This window comes from Panicum virgatum, chromosome 9N, assembly GCF_016808335.1.
Source record: "Panicum virgatum strain AP13 chromosome 9N, P.virgatum_v5, whole genome shotgun sequence".
Lineage (NCBI taxonomy): Eukaryota > Viridiplantae > Streptophyta > Magnoliopsida > Poales > Poaceae > Panicum > Panicum virgatum.
Window position 1 is genome coordinate 24,127,301 of NC_053153.1, and position 12,491 is coordinate 24,139,791.

Genomic DNA, 12,491 nt, shown 5'->3' on the forward strand with positions numbered 1-12,491 from the left:
TTAGCTCCGCTATAGCTTTATTCTTAGCTCAGTGTTACTATTTTGGTCTTTTGGACAAATAAATATTTAATTGCATGATTTTTATTGTATTGTCAACTTAAATAATGTTTTCATAACTCTAGAAACATATTTATGTTTATGAAATTCGCTAATTACTATATTTTGGGCATCTATTACTTGTATTTTTTATAATTTAGTAGTGAATCGTTATTTGTCATAGTCTGTTATAGCTTCCGCTATAGCCTCGTAGCCTCAAAAAAAAAATATGTTATTATTTATCGTACTCCGCTATTTAAAACCAATGTTGCCGACGCCGAAGGCACAAACAACCGTCGGAAACGGAGTAAACCCGCCCCGAACTGGCACCGCCACCCAACGGCCCGAGGGTACTACAACTAGTCTCCACATCCATAGACAGACGCGCGTGGCCGGTAGGCGCGGTAGCCACTTTCTTCTTCGTCTCCTCTTCCAGAAGCGCAGGCGGCGCTGTGCCAAGGCTCCGTCGTCTTCCTCGCATCTTCCCCCGCTCGCCGAGGACGACTACTTACCAGCGCGGGCGCGGCAGCACGCGCGGAGGAGGAGGAGGAGGAGGAGGAGGCGGGGAGGGGGAGAGGAGGGCGGCGGTCGGATTCGGTCCAGTCCTGCCGGCGTGCGCCTGCCGTCGCTCCCGCGGCCGCAGCGCCAGCCAGGCGGCAGCCGACCCCCGAGGCGTCAGTCCGGGGAGGCCCGGGGGCGATGCGGAGGGGCGGTGCCGGGTGTCCGCGCGGCCGTTGGGGGAGCGCGTGAGGGCGGCCCGCCCGCGGATCTTCTGGATTGGTTGGGACTCGTGGGGGGGGGGGGGGGGGGGGTGGCGCGGCTCCGGCGGCGGTTGGCGCGCGGGAGCGAGAGGGAGAGGGAGGGAGGGAGGATCAGTAGGTAGCATTTGGAGGAGCGGGCGCGATGGTGAGCGGACACATCTTCCACTACCGGAGGAACTCGTGGCCGGCGGAGGAGTACGTCGGCCGGACCGCGCTGCAGCTGGTGAGCCCGGTTTCGCTCGCTCGCTCGCGCCTCGATCGCGGACGGCGAATTGTTTTGTTTCCCGTTTTGTGTTGTTCGCGGGTGGCCTGATGTGACGCCTGGGTCCCGTTGGGCTTCTGGTTGCAGTTGGATTTCGATGGCGGGGCGCCGCCGGAGCAGGCGTGGCGGCGGAAGCTCAACTGCCACGCCAACCTGCTCAAGGAGTTCAGCATCACCTTCATGGAGGCAATGAGGATGGTATGGATGCCACCTGGATTTGCTTCCCTGTGTTCGTTCGGTGTCTTGCGACGACCTTTGAATTTGTTGGTGCTAGCTGCTAAGTTTTGCTCCCGCAATGTGAAAATTTCAGATGACCCTTGGCCTCAGACTGTGGTCCTATGTCCGGGAGGAGGCGTCGCATGGAAGGGTAACATCAGCTAGTCCTACGCATGATTTTCGTCAAACATGAATGTCCTGTGCTGACAGAACGGAATGATGATAGAATGGAATCTGTTTGTGTGCTTGCAGAAAGCTCCGATCGATCCATTCACAAAAGAGCGCTGTAGGCCGTCAGCTTCGCAGGGCGTGCCGCTTGGTGGGATGGGGTGTGTCCCTCTGTGCTTATGCCTCTTCTTCTCTGAATTTTACATATCGCTGCACCATGGAGGAATTTTCCTTGATATCAGTAGATTGTTTTTGCAGGAGCGGTAGCATTTCGAGGGGTTTCAGGGGAGAGTTCAAGAATTGGCACATCATACCTGGTCTTTGTGAGAGTGCACCGGTCATGGAGAACCAGTTCTCCGTAATGCTTCGATCTTATCTTACTGTTACTTGCTTATTGACTTCAGAGTGTTTTATGAGACATACATTCAATGCTTTCTGGAGTCTTAGTATGTATGAAGATATGTCCTTATGAGTGCTTGAGCATCGTTTAAACATCTTTTGAGTTCTGCTCATAAATGCAGCATTCTATTTGAACATGTGTGATTACAACATTTCTTTTGGATTGAGATAAGATGATGTTTCCATGTTATGTAAGCTTGCATAACTCATACCTTTCCTCATTGTTTGCACACAACAAGGTTATGATGTCTTGGAAGGTTGCTTATTCCTGATAGTTGGAACTTGGGGGTTGCAATTTTTTTTCACTGACGTGAAAAGCGATAGTTGCTTGGGATATTTTCTTGTCTAGCTCAACTTCTTGACCTTTTGCTATTCCTACTTTGGTAATCCATTTCATTTATTTATTAGTAGTTACAATAACTTTTGGTGTTGCTCTTTTCATATGCCTGTCTTTGTCCTTCCATGATGCATTTCAGTTATTTTGTTGGGGCCTACCTATTCTAACATCTCAGTACATTCTTTATTCTGGTTATCATTACCTTTTTGTCACATTTAGGCATGCTTTTCCAGATATTTGTATCTCGAGAGCTCAACTTCTTGACCTTTTGCTATTCCTACTTTGGTAATCCATTTCATTTATTTATTAGTAGTTACAATAACTTTTGGTGTTGCTCTTTTCATATGCCTGTCTTTGTCCTTCCATGATGCATTTCAGTTATTTTGTTGGGGCCTACCTATTCTAACATCTCAGTACATTCTTTATTCTGGTTATCATTACCTTTTTGTCACATTTAGGCATGCTTTTCCAGATATTTGTATCTCGAGATGGGGGGAATAAAAAATACTCATCGGTGTTGGCTCCTGGACATCATGAAGGTTTGAAGTAAGTCATAAATCTGTTTCCTGTGCTCCAAACTTGCCACCTATTAGCATAGTATAATTTTAAAATCACAAAGAAAAATATCTGCTCAAGCAAGCGGATTTGTAGGTTTACCTTCATTTTTAGGAGTTCAAAGAGCTAGAAGTCTATTAATGATGGCTCAGCTGTATTCACAAACAACTTTCTAGCTAAGCTATCATTCTAATTGGTATGTTTCTCTGTTGCCATTTTTTTTAATCTGCCTGGACAGAATATCTTTCATCCTGTGTCAATGAATTGCATTATAGTTTATGCAGAATTGGAGATTGAAAGCCCAGCTATATGTGCAGGTTGTGAACAAACTTACTCTAGTTCCTAAAGGATATAAATAGTGCAATTATGATGTGTTGTTATGGTCCAAGTACGGTACTGTATTGGTGCAACAAAAGCTTGTTAATCATATCACCAACTATCTTATATTGTGTTTCTTACGTTGTGTCTTCTGCAGAAGGGGCCTTTACCTGATGTTTTATGTGATTTCAGGAAAAAAAGTGACTCCGGAATTTCTTCATGGGACTGGAACTTGAGCGGTCAACACTCAACCTATCATGCATTGTTCCCTCGGGCATGGACAGTTTATGATGGTATGCCATTGTAGATCTGTTTGGTAACATTGCTTAAATTTGCAGGTCTACACAAGTAATTCTGGGTATTATTTTTTAAATCCTCTGTACCATGATGAGGGCATTGTAGTTCTATTTCTATAAGCTGACTATGAGTTTATAGGGCAGTGATTTTGACCTCTTTTTTTCTCAATTAGCAATGGACATTATTTGAACTGAAGTCTCATTAAGTTTTTTATTGATACAGGTGAACCAGATCCAGACCTTAAAATATCGTGTCGCCAGATATCACCATTCATTCCTCATGATTACAAGGATAGCAGTCTTCCAACATCTGTGTTTGTCTACACGGTAAGTGGCTAACAGAGTTCTTTTAATTCTAAGCTGGAAATTGTTGATCTACGTTTTGCACCTTCCTGTTTCCTAGCAAAGGACATTTTGAAAAGCCTAATCTGGTATCTTCATGCAAGATATTTGTGTTAAAATGTAGTCCACATATGGCCAGTCTGTAATCCACTGAAGTATCATTTTTAGGGTAAATTCTGTTCGAATATTTCAGAACTACTCATATACGAAAGAGTTGTTGTCATTCATGCTAATCATTCATGAATAAATGAATGGTTCAATTATAGTATATGTGCCAATCGAGTTTTGCTATCTCATTATATGTTTCTGATCCAATAAATTAACTGATAACCTTTCTACTGGTTGTTCATTATAGCTGGTGAACACTGGGAAAGATCGTGCAAAAGTAAGCCTGTTAATGACATGGGCGGTAAGTACACATCTAAAATTTATGTTAATCTGATCTGGCTCTATTGCCATAAATTCCAATCTTTTATTCTAGAAATCTCAGCCCATTGATTATCATTAGGAATCATCACCCTTATGATCTACATTTGAGGTTGAGCTCCATGATTGCCATTACTTTGTCCACTTCGTTGTTGTTTTTTTAAAAAAAGTTCGATATTAATTTTTTGCTAGGTAATTGATACTATAACCTCTATTGCAGAAAGATATTAGAAATTATGTACTGATTTCCATAATCTCTATTTTATAAAGATAATAAAACTAGACCTAAGCATTGCCGAAGTTTGAATTCCGCTGTGTATACAATTATTATTTGTTAATTATCTTTGAGTGTTTTTCCCTTATTGACAGAACTCAATTGGAGGATTTTCGCATAATTCAGGAGGCCACTACAATGAGCCCTTCATGTAAGTATATCCGTATATATAACTTATGTCTGTTCAGGCTTTTGGATGTCTGTACTCATCATTTGATCTTGTGAAATGGGTAGTGCGGAAGACGGAGTATCGGGAGTTCTTCTGCATCACAAGCAAGTTCAACTTTCAACTGTGTCTTATTTTGAAATTGATGATGGTGAATTAGTAGATGTTTTTAATGATATGTTATACAGGCTGACAATATGGTATAATTTGCAGAACAGCCAAGGATAATCCACCAGTCACTTTTGCTGTTGCTGCCTGTGAAACCCAGAATGTGAATGTGACAGTTTTGCCAGTGTTCGGCCTTACTGGAGAAAACCATGTTTCAGCAAAGGAAATGTGGAATACCATGGAACAGGTAATTACTTCTACCTCCTTTCATTTTCCATACCAGTTCTTTGGCTTATTCTTTTAAGTATAGCATATAACAGTTCTTTCTCATTATATTCTCATATCAATTATTATTTTATTTTGTTTTATCCAAATCATCCTACAGAATGGAAATTTCAATCGGGAAAATTTCAGTGCTGGTCCCAGTATGCCTTCTTCACCGGGACAGAAACTCTGTGCAGCTGTCTCAGCTTCAACTTGGGTAGAGCCGCATGGCAGATGTACTGTTGCATTTGCTCTGGCTTGGTCCTCACCTAAAGTAAAGTTTCAGAAGGGGTGCACTTATAACAGGTTATTACCCTTTGTTTTTGTCTAAATGGACTACTGCTTTTGCTTGTGTAAACATTTTTATCAAGCCACACTACTAGACTTGTTCCAATACAAATCCAACTTATAGAATATGATGTCTAATTAGAACAATGCTGTGGCTCTTTATACTTAATTATTATCTATCGTAGACTAAAAATAACACTAAAGTAATGAACATATCAGAGAGTCTTCCAGTATAGTAATTTCTTTTGATTTCAGCCTTATGTGGGGCTTGCACAAATAAAATATTTTGAGTCCAGCATTGCTTGAGAAGTGAAGGCATTAATTAGGTATTGAGTTCAGTAGTGCTTGGGATGGGAAGTAATTAGTTAGGAACAGTTTGAGTTCAGCAGTTTTTGGCAAGTGAAATAAATAATTAATATGAACTGTGATGGGATAATTCATAAATGTGATCTCTTGTTGCAGGAGGTACACCCAATTTTATGGAACTTCTGAGAGATCAGCTGTTAATTTGGTACATGATGCCTTAACAAGTATGTTTTTCTTTTGTTATGCCTTCTTTATCTTTTACCCATGTAACTTTAATATACAGAAATTGATTTCATATGTCATAATATTTGCTATTACCCAAAGCACTTCCACATGTTATAATAAACACCAGCTTTTGAGATTCGATGTAGTATTTGCCCTCCAAATATAGTCATACATCGTTGATAAGGTTGTAATGAGGTTACTGGGAAATGTGCAACACTGGTCCCTGTTGAATTGATTCAGTTATCAATGTTCTGTGTTCTTACCTATACTGCTGGATGTTTTTTTCCTTGTTTTTGCAGAATATAAACTTTGGGAAGAAGAAATTGAGAAATGGCAAAATCCCATACTCAAGGATGAAAGACTTCCAGAATGGTATATACTCTCTCTTATTCCTAGAGAGTTACTGTTGCTGCTCGCCAGATTCAGTAATGGTTGCTGAAATGCAAGTCCAGGGGTGGAAAGTGGGCAGATGACTAGGATCTATATCCCTACATGTTTTAAGTAAAATTTCAACATCAGAATACCTTAACCCCAGTTTAGAACAACGGAAACAATGCAATTCATTCAGGGAAATCTCCTTGATTTTTGCAAGAGTTAAATTTTCCTTGTTTCTTCACCCAAGAAAAATGCTACTTTCTTCCTCTCTAGAAAAATAAAATCTGACTGTAGAATGTTTGTGTGTCAAATTGTTTGCAGGTATAAGTTCACTCTTTTTAACGAGCTTTACTTTCTGGTAGCGGGGGGTACAGTTTGGACAGGTATGCTGTATCCAACTTTCTTATGGTTGCCTGCTCACAACCAGCTAAAGTTATAATTACATTAGTTCTGCCAGCTAAAGTTGCCATCGCCAGAGTTTCTTTTAGCTTATAACGTATTCTTCCTTTTCCTTTTGCGTGTGGGGAACCTTATATTTTTTCCTTCTGGTCATGTAGATGGTCAACCCCCAGCAATCGATGAGAAAGCAAGCCCTGGTTCCAAGTCCTCAAAAAGGGGCACTAAAGATACCAAGGTGGAATCTGTTAAAGATAGCCATGTCAACATGACAGCAGAGCAAGTCCCTGATAGTGGTCACATGACTAATGGTGACGAGCGTAGTGTATCAAAGTTCGCAGCGGTTCATGGGTCACAAATGCAAGAACAAACCAATGGAGGACTCAAGTCGGAAGAGCCAATTCCTTACTTGATTTCCAAGGATGGCCCTGAAAATGTTGGCAAGTTCTTGTATCTAGAAGGAGTGGAGTACATCATGTGGAACACATATGATGTGCATTTCTATGCATCTTTTGCTCTCCTCGATCTATTCCCAAAAATTGAGCTGAGTATCCAACGTGATTTTGCCAATGCTGTTCTGTATGAAGATCAGCGTAAAGTCAAATTTTTGGCTGATGGTGCATCAGGAATCCGCAAGGTTAAAGGTGCTGTTCCTCATGACCTTGGAACACATGATCCTTGGCATGAAATGAATGCATACAACATACATGATACAAGCAAATGGAAAGATCTAAACCCCAAATTCGTGCTCCAGATATATAGAGACTTTGCTGCCACAGGTGACATGCAATTTGGTAGAGATGTCTGGCCTGCAGTCTGCGCTGCTATGGACTACATGGATCAATTTGATCGTGATCATGATGGCCTCATTGAGAATGATGGATTCCCTGATCAAACCTATGATGCATGGACTGTTCATGGAATCAGTGCTTACTGTGGTTGTCTCTGGCTTGGTGCACTTCAAGCTGCTGCTACAATGGCACACCGTCTTGGGGATCGGAACTTTGCTGAGAAATACAAGCTCAAGTTTATAAAAGCCAAAGCAGTATATGAGGCAAAGTTATGGAATGGGTCATATTTCAATTACGACAGTGGCACAAGTAGCAACAGCAGATCCATCCAGGCTGATCAGCTGGCAGGCCAGTGGTACACTGCCTCATCAGGATTGCCCCCGCTTTTTGACGAGCATAAGATAAGAACTGCTCTGCAGAAAATATTTGAATTCAATGTCATAAAGGTTAAAGGAGGGCGGATGGGAGCTGTTAATGGTATGACTCCAAAGGGAAAGGTGGATGAGACATGCATGCAATCTCGTGAAATCTGGACTGGTGTTACATATGCTGTTGCTGCAAATATGCTGCTCCATGGCATGGAGCATCAAGGTTTTACCACCGCGGAAGGAATTTTTATTGCTGGATGGTCTGAAGAAGGATATGGGTATGTCTCGCACATTATTGAGTAATTTCAGGTTTTGCAGTGATGCAGTTTTTTTCACTGACACAGCCATTCTTCTCTTTCTCGGTGCTTCCTGTTATTTTCCATGAAGATGTTTCTAGTGCTGCTTATTTTATGTTGCTATCCCTGAATCTGTCTAGGTCTGTCAACTATTATTTTCTACACAAGACATGCAGAATGGTCGCTATACAAATAGAATGAGTAGTGTTTGTTGAGTCCTGTTTATCAAGTAGACATAATTATATATGACATCGTTTTTTTTTTCTGCGGTGCTGCAGTTATTGGTTCCAGACACCAGAAGGATGGACCACAGATGGGCATTATCGGTCGCTCGTATACATGCGACCTCTTGCCATTTGGGCGATCCAATATGCACTGTCTCCTCCAAAGGCAATCCTTGAGGCCCCAAAAGTTAATTTAATGGACCGGATACACATATCCCCCCACATGGCTCGAGCAATTAGCGAGATAAGCATTAGAAAAATAGCACCCGACAATAGATGTTTCCCTAGCTTTGCCTTTCAGTGCGAATGCTGATACAAAGGTAACATGCAATTGCTGAGCAACTTGCAACCTTTTCGTCTTTTCGGTTTCTCCTTGCCCCCGTTTCCAAGGTCCAGTGGAGGTTCGGGAGTTCTTTCCTTGAATCTGAGGGCATATCCAAACCACCACAAAAACTCAGCGGCGCGAAAGAGTTGTATAATTGTACAGAAACCTGTTAATCTTATAATCTTTTTGTTCACTTTGAAAATCTTACGGTGCCGATGTTACAAATATCTGAGCTGCCTTGTGTAGTGTAGCTGTTCTAGGGAAACACAGTGCATATAGAGAAGTATGGCTCTATTTACTAATGGAGCACGAAGCAGTTCACATGGAGAGAAGAACTGGGCAATTCTCTGTACTGTAATCATGTGTCGCTACGAAGAGGTTTCAGTCCTGGCTGATGTAATTCATGTGTACTGGAAGAAATCGATGCATCAGTTAAGAAAATGAGAGCTGTCTATGGCTGCGTGTATAACGGGGGTTTGACTTGAATCTTTGAAGAGTCCTGTTTGTGTTTTAGTCGTCCCCCCGGAACTGCTGAGACAGATGATTCCTCATGGACTCATTGTGCATTCGTTCTTAATCTTGACGCTGATGCGTCATTTGTTCACGATAGGGGCTTTGTTTGGCATTCTAAAAAATAGCGCGCACGTTTTTCGAAAAGAGAATCTCGTATGCATGAAGTACTAAATGAAATCGTAAAACTTTTTTTAGGGATGAGTGTAATTTTTCGCGACGAATCTAATGACAGTAATTAATCGATGATTGGCTACAGTGATGTTATAGTAACCATCCACTAATTGCGCGGTCAAAGGTCTTATTAGATTCTTCAATGTCACTAGCGCGAGGTTCTGAAGTTGGTTTTGTAAACTGACTTTGTTTTACACCGTAATTAACGGTCAAAATGTCACTATTCATTAGCACGCTAAAATACTAGCGCGAACCAAATGAGGCCAGGATCATCGTTTTTTTTTCTCTGAAACGGATTGTTGCTGCTTCTGGTGCAGTCTAGCTATTGGAGTATGACTCTTAAGTTTACGAGGTTTACGGATAAAGAGGCCTTGGTCAATCGGCGCCCACAGGAGCGGAAAAGAGGATTCTGCAGGAGCTTGGCGCCTCTGTTCTCAACCGCTGCAGACACATGTGGCCTGTGCAGTCCGTCTGGCCCGTTTCTCTCGTCTCGCAGGATCGTGGCTGCAGGCCTGCAGCCACTCCAGCTAGTGCGAGCCATCATCGCCTTGCACTTGGACCAGTGCCCAGGGCACTCGATGGCTGTGCTGCGGCTGCCTGTACCGCGCCGCGTGCTGTTCCGGTGCGCCCGTCGCGTGCGAGTTACAGCTCGCTGGCGCAGGCGCAAGTGGCCAGTGGCCAACAGGCCGACGAAGCGTCCGTACCAGGCCTGTACGAGCTTAATGGATGCGGCCACACGGGCGGGGCCATGCCAACGCGTTCGCTCGTCTTGCCTGCTTGAACTGTGTCATTTTTCTCTGCTGCGCGATCATTGCTCCACAGGGAAGGAGGCAGTCCATTCAGACCCTGTTTCCTCTCTGGGGCTGTGTTTAGATGAGGTGGAAAGAGGGAGAAAAAGTCACATCAGTCACTGTAGCACACTGTAGTATTTTCGTTTGTTTGTGGTAAATATTGTCCTACTATGACCTAACTAGGCTCAAAAGATTCGTCTCGCAACGTACATCAAAACTATGCAATTAGTTTTTTTATTTAACTACATTTAGTACTCCATGCATGTGTTATTTGCTATATTTAATGTATCGATGTGATAGGAGATGTGATGGAAAGTTTGGAAATTTGGTGGGAACTAAACACACCCTGGGTGTGTTTAGTTCCCTTGAAATTCACTGTAGTGCCAGGGAAAAAACACTGCAGCGCACTGTAGCACTTTTCGTTTGTTTGTGGTAGATATTATCCTACCATGACCTAACTAGGCTCAAAAGATTCGTCTCGCAACGTACATCAAAACTATGCAATTAGTTTTTTTATTTACCTACATTTAGTACTCCATGCATGGGTCATTTGCTATATTTAATGTTTCGATGTGATGGAGATGTGATGGAAAGTGATGTTTTTGTGGGGGTTTTTGGTGTATCTAAACACAGCCTCATAAATTCCGTAAACGCAAAAAAAAACATCACATCGAGGCCGTGTTTAGTTCCCATGTGTTGTAAACGCAAAAAAAATTTGCGACGGAATCTTACTAATTTGAAGTACTAAATAAAGTTTATTTACAAAACTTTTTTCACAGATGTGTTGTGAATCGCGAGATGAATCTAATGATGCTAATTAATCTATGTTTTCTAACAGATCAGTGTTTTCTATCGGCGCTGCAACGAGAGTGTTCTGCTGAAGTATCACTGGAGCAGGGGGATCGACGATCATGTGTGACGGTTTGAGGGTGATATTCCCATGGTGGAGGAGTTTGAGCTGCCGCTCAAGCCTGCAGCGGGCCGCGACTTTTGGCGTGGCACAGTGTTGGTGATGACGACGCAGTTCGCAGGTGGCTTCTTTTGGCTCCTCTCCTAGGTTGTGGTGGTGTAGTGTTGTTTGCGTGCATTATTTGTATGGTAGTGGTGTTCGTTTCGGCACGCTATGTACGAATACTTCTTTTTATATGATGTGGTAGTGCTTCTGTCTTTATTAAAAAAAATCACATGGGCCCATGCGGATGCGGCTGCGCGCGTGGCGGGGATGCCGAGTTGCCAATTGCCGAAGCCGGTAGAGATCGAAGCGCCGCTGCGCGCCTGCGCCGGCCGGAAAGGCAGTGCTCGCGAGGAAAAAACGGACCCCGATCCGCGCAGCCACGTGCGTGCCCACGCGAGGTGGATGTGCGGTGGTAACGGTGTCGGTGGCTGTTGTGTTGCTCGTGCATGTTGGCGTACCCCCACGCGCTATCCGGTTGGTGCCGGGAGCCCATCGGTCAGGCTGCCCGGGAGGACCGGCTCCCCCCGTGCTGGCGGCGCGCGCGGAGGCTCGATCGCAACGGCCCGCGCCCACACCAGTACACCACTTGCTTGCAGCTACCGGGCCGGCGGGTCGGGCACACCCACCCCAGACCCCACCCACCCATCAACCGAGCATAACTGCACGGTGCCTGTCGCGTCGCCTGCGTGCCCATGGCCTCGTCGGCCTGCCCGCAGCTTTAGCCGCCGCCCGCCGCGGTTTTGCCCGTATAGCTGGCCGGCCGTGCACCGTGCACGCAACCCCTGCCGCGCCGCGCCGTGCGGCGTGCTGTCAGCGAGAGGCCAGAGAGCGCGCCGCAGGGGCACGGGACGGGCACCCCCACCGCCGCGGCACACGTACGTACGGGGCGAATCGATCGATCACAACGTGCGCCCCCCCATGTGCCATTTTTATGGGCGCAGCGTGTGAGGTACTGAGGTCGCCGCCGCCCCCGCCCCCGCCCCCGCTCGCAGCGTCTCGATTGATATGGATGGAGGAAGATGGACATGATCGGCCGGCCGGTCGGAGTGAATTCGGACAGCGAGGAACGACGCCGCCGTGCCCCCATGCTGTGCCTGTGCTCGCCGCGTTCTCTACCAGCACCGTGTACGTCATCACCAACCTCGGCGTGGACCATGATGGAAAATGTCAATGTGCAGCGTTGGATGGCCACCTGGCCTTGTCATATATATATATATATATATATATATATATATATATATATATATATATATATATATATATATATATATATATATATATATATATATATTCTGCATGCTTGCTTGTATGGAGAACACCTGGTCATTTTTCCTTCAATGTGCATGAGGACATGTGGGCTGTGCTGGGCGCGCTACATGTGCCCCCACCGTGCTCTCCAAGCGCCCGCTTGCACAGATTTTGTATGAGATGCAACTCGCCTACCAATTATTTATGCATGGTTTCCGTGGGGCTGCACAGATTTTGTATGAATGATGGTCTTTATCACAGCGGACCAGGCCATCACAACGTACGTACATA

The 12,491-nt window shown here is 44.4% G+C and overlaps 1 protein-coding gene and 1 long non-coding RNA gene across 3 annotated transcripts; both read left to right on the forward strand.

The window, feature by feature from the left end:
* The first annotated feature begins 850 nt into the window (after positions 1-850).
* On the forward strand, positions 851-8,976 carry LOC120693085 (non-lysosomal glucosylceramidase-like). Of its 2 annotated transcripts, XM_039976490.1 has the most exons (18): positions 851-1,020; positions 1,147-1,257; positions 1,370-1,426; positions 1,528-1,604; positions 1,702-1,801; positions 2,652-2,725; positions 3,245-3,345; positions 3,572-3,675; positions 4,046-4,099; positions 4,486-4,541; positions 4,625-4,663; positions 4,770-4,911; positions 5,050-5,234; positions 5,679-5,746; positions 6,047-6,119; positions 6,444-6,505; positions 6,680-7,955; positions 8,252-8,976. In XM_039976490.1, exons 1-18 carry the CDS (start codon positions 940-942, stop codon positions 8,508-8,510), a joined length of 2,919 nt encoding a protein of 972 aa, XP_039832424.1. In that variant the 5' UTR covers positions 851-939; the 3' UTR covers positions 8,511-8,976. The 2 variants fall into 2 exon arrangements, with proteins under 2 accessions (XP_039832424.1, XP_039832425.1); XM_039976491.1 differs by lacking the exon at positions 851-1,020 and having other exon boundaries at positions 1,689-1,801; positions 8,252-8,963.
* LOC120693086 lies at positions 2,732-3,128 on the forward strand. The gene is made up of 2 exons (XR_005682859.1): positions 2,732-2,930; positions 3,010-3,128. It is a non-coding gene; the product is annotated as an uncharacterized LOC120693086 (long non-coding RNA).
* Positions 8,977-12,491: the final 3,515 nt, after the last annotated feature.

Coding starts and splice junctions, on each gene's coding strand:
- LOC120693085 (XM_039976490.1), top strand. CDS start 940: ATGGTGAGCGGACACATCTTCCACTACCGGAGGAACTCGTGGCCGGCG. Junction 1,258..1,369: donor TCATGGAGGCAATGAGGATG/GTATGGATGCCA, acceptor TGAAAATTTCAG/ATGACCCTTGGCCTCAGACT. Junction 6,506..6,679: donor GGGGGGTACAGTTTGGACAG/GTATGCTGTATC, acceptor CTGGTCATGTAG/ATGGTCAACCCCCAGCAATC.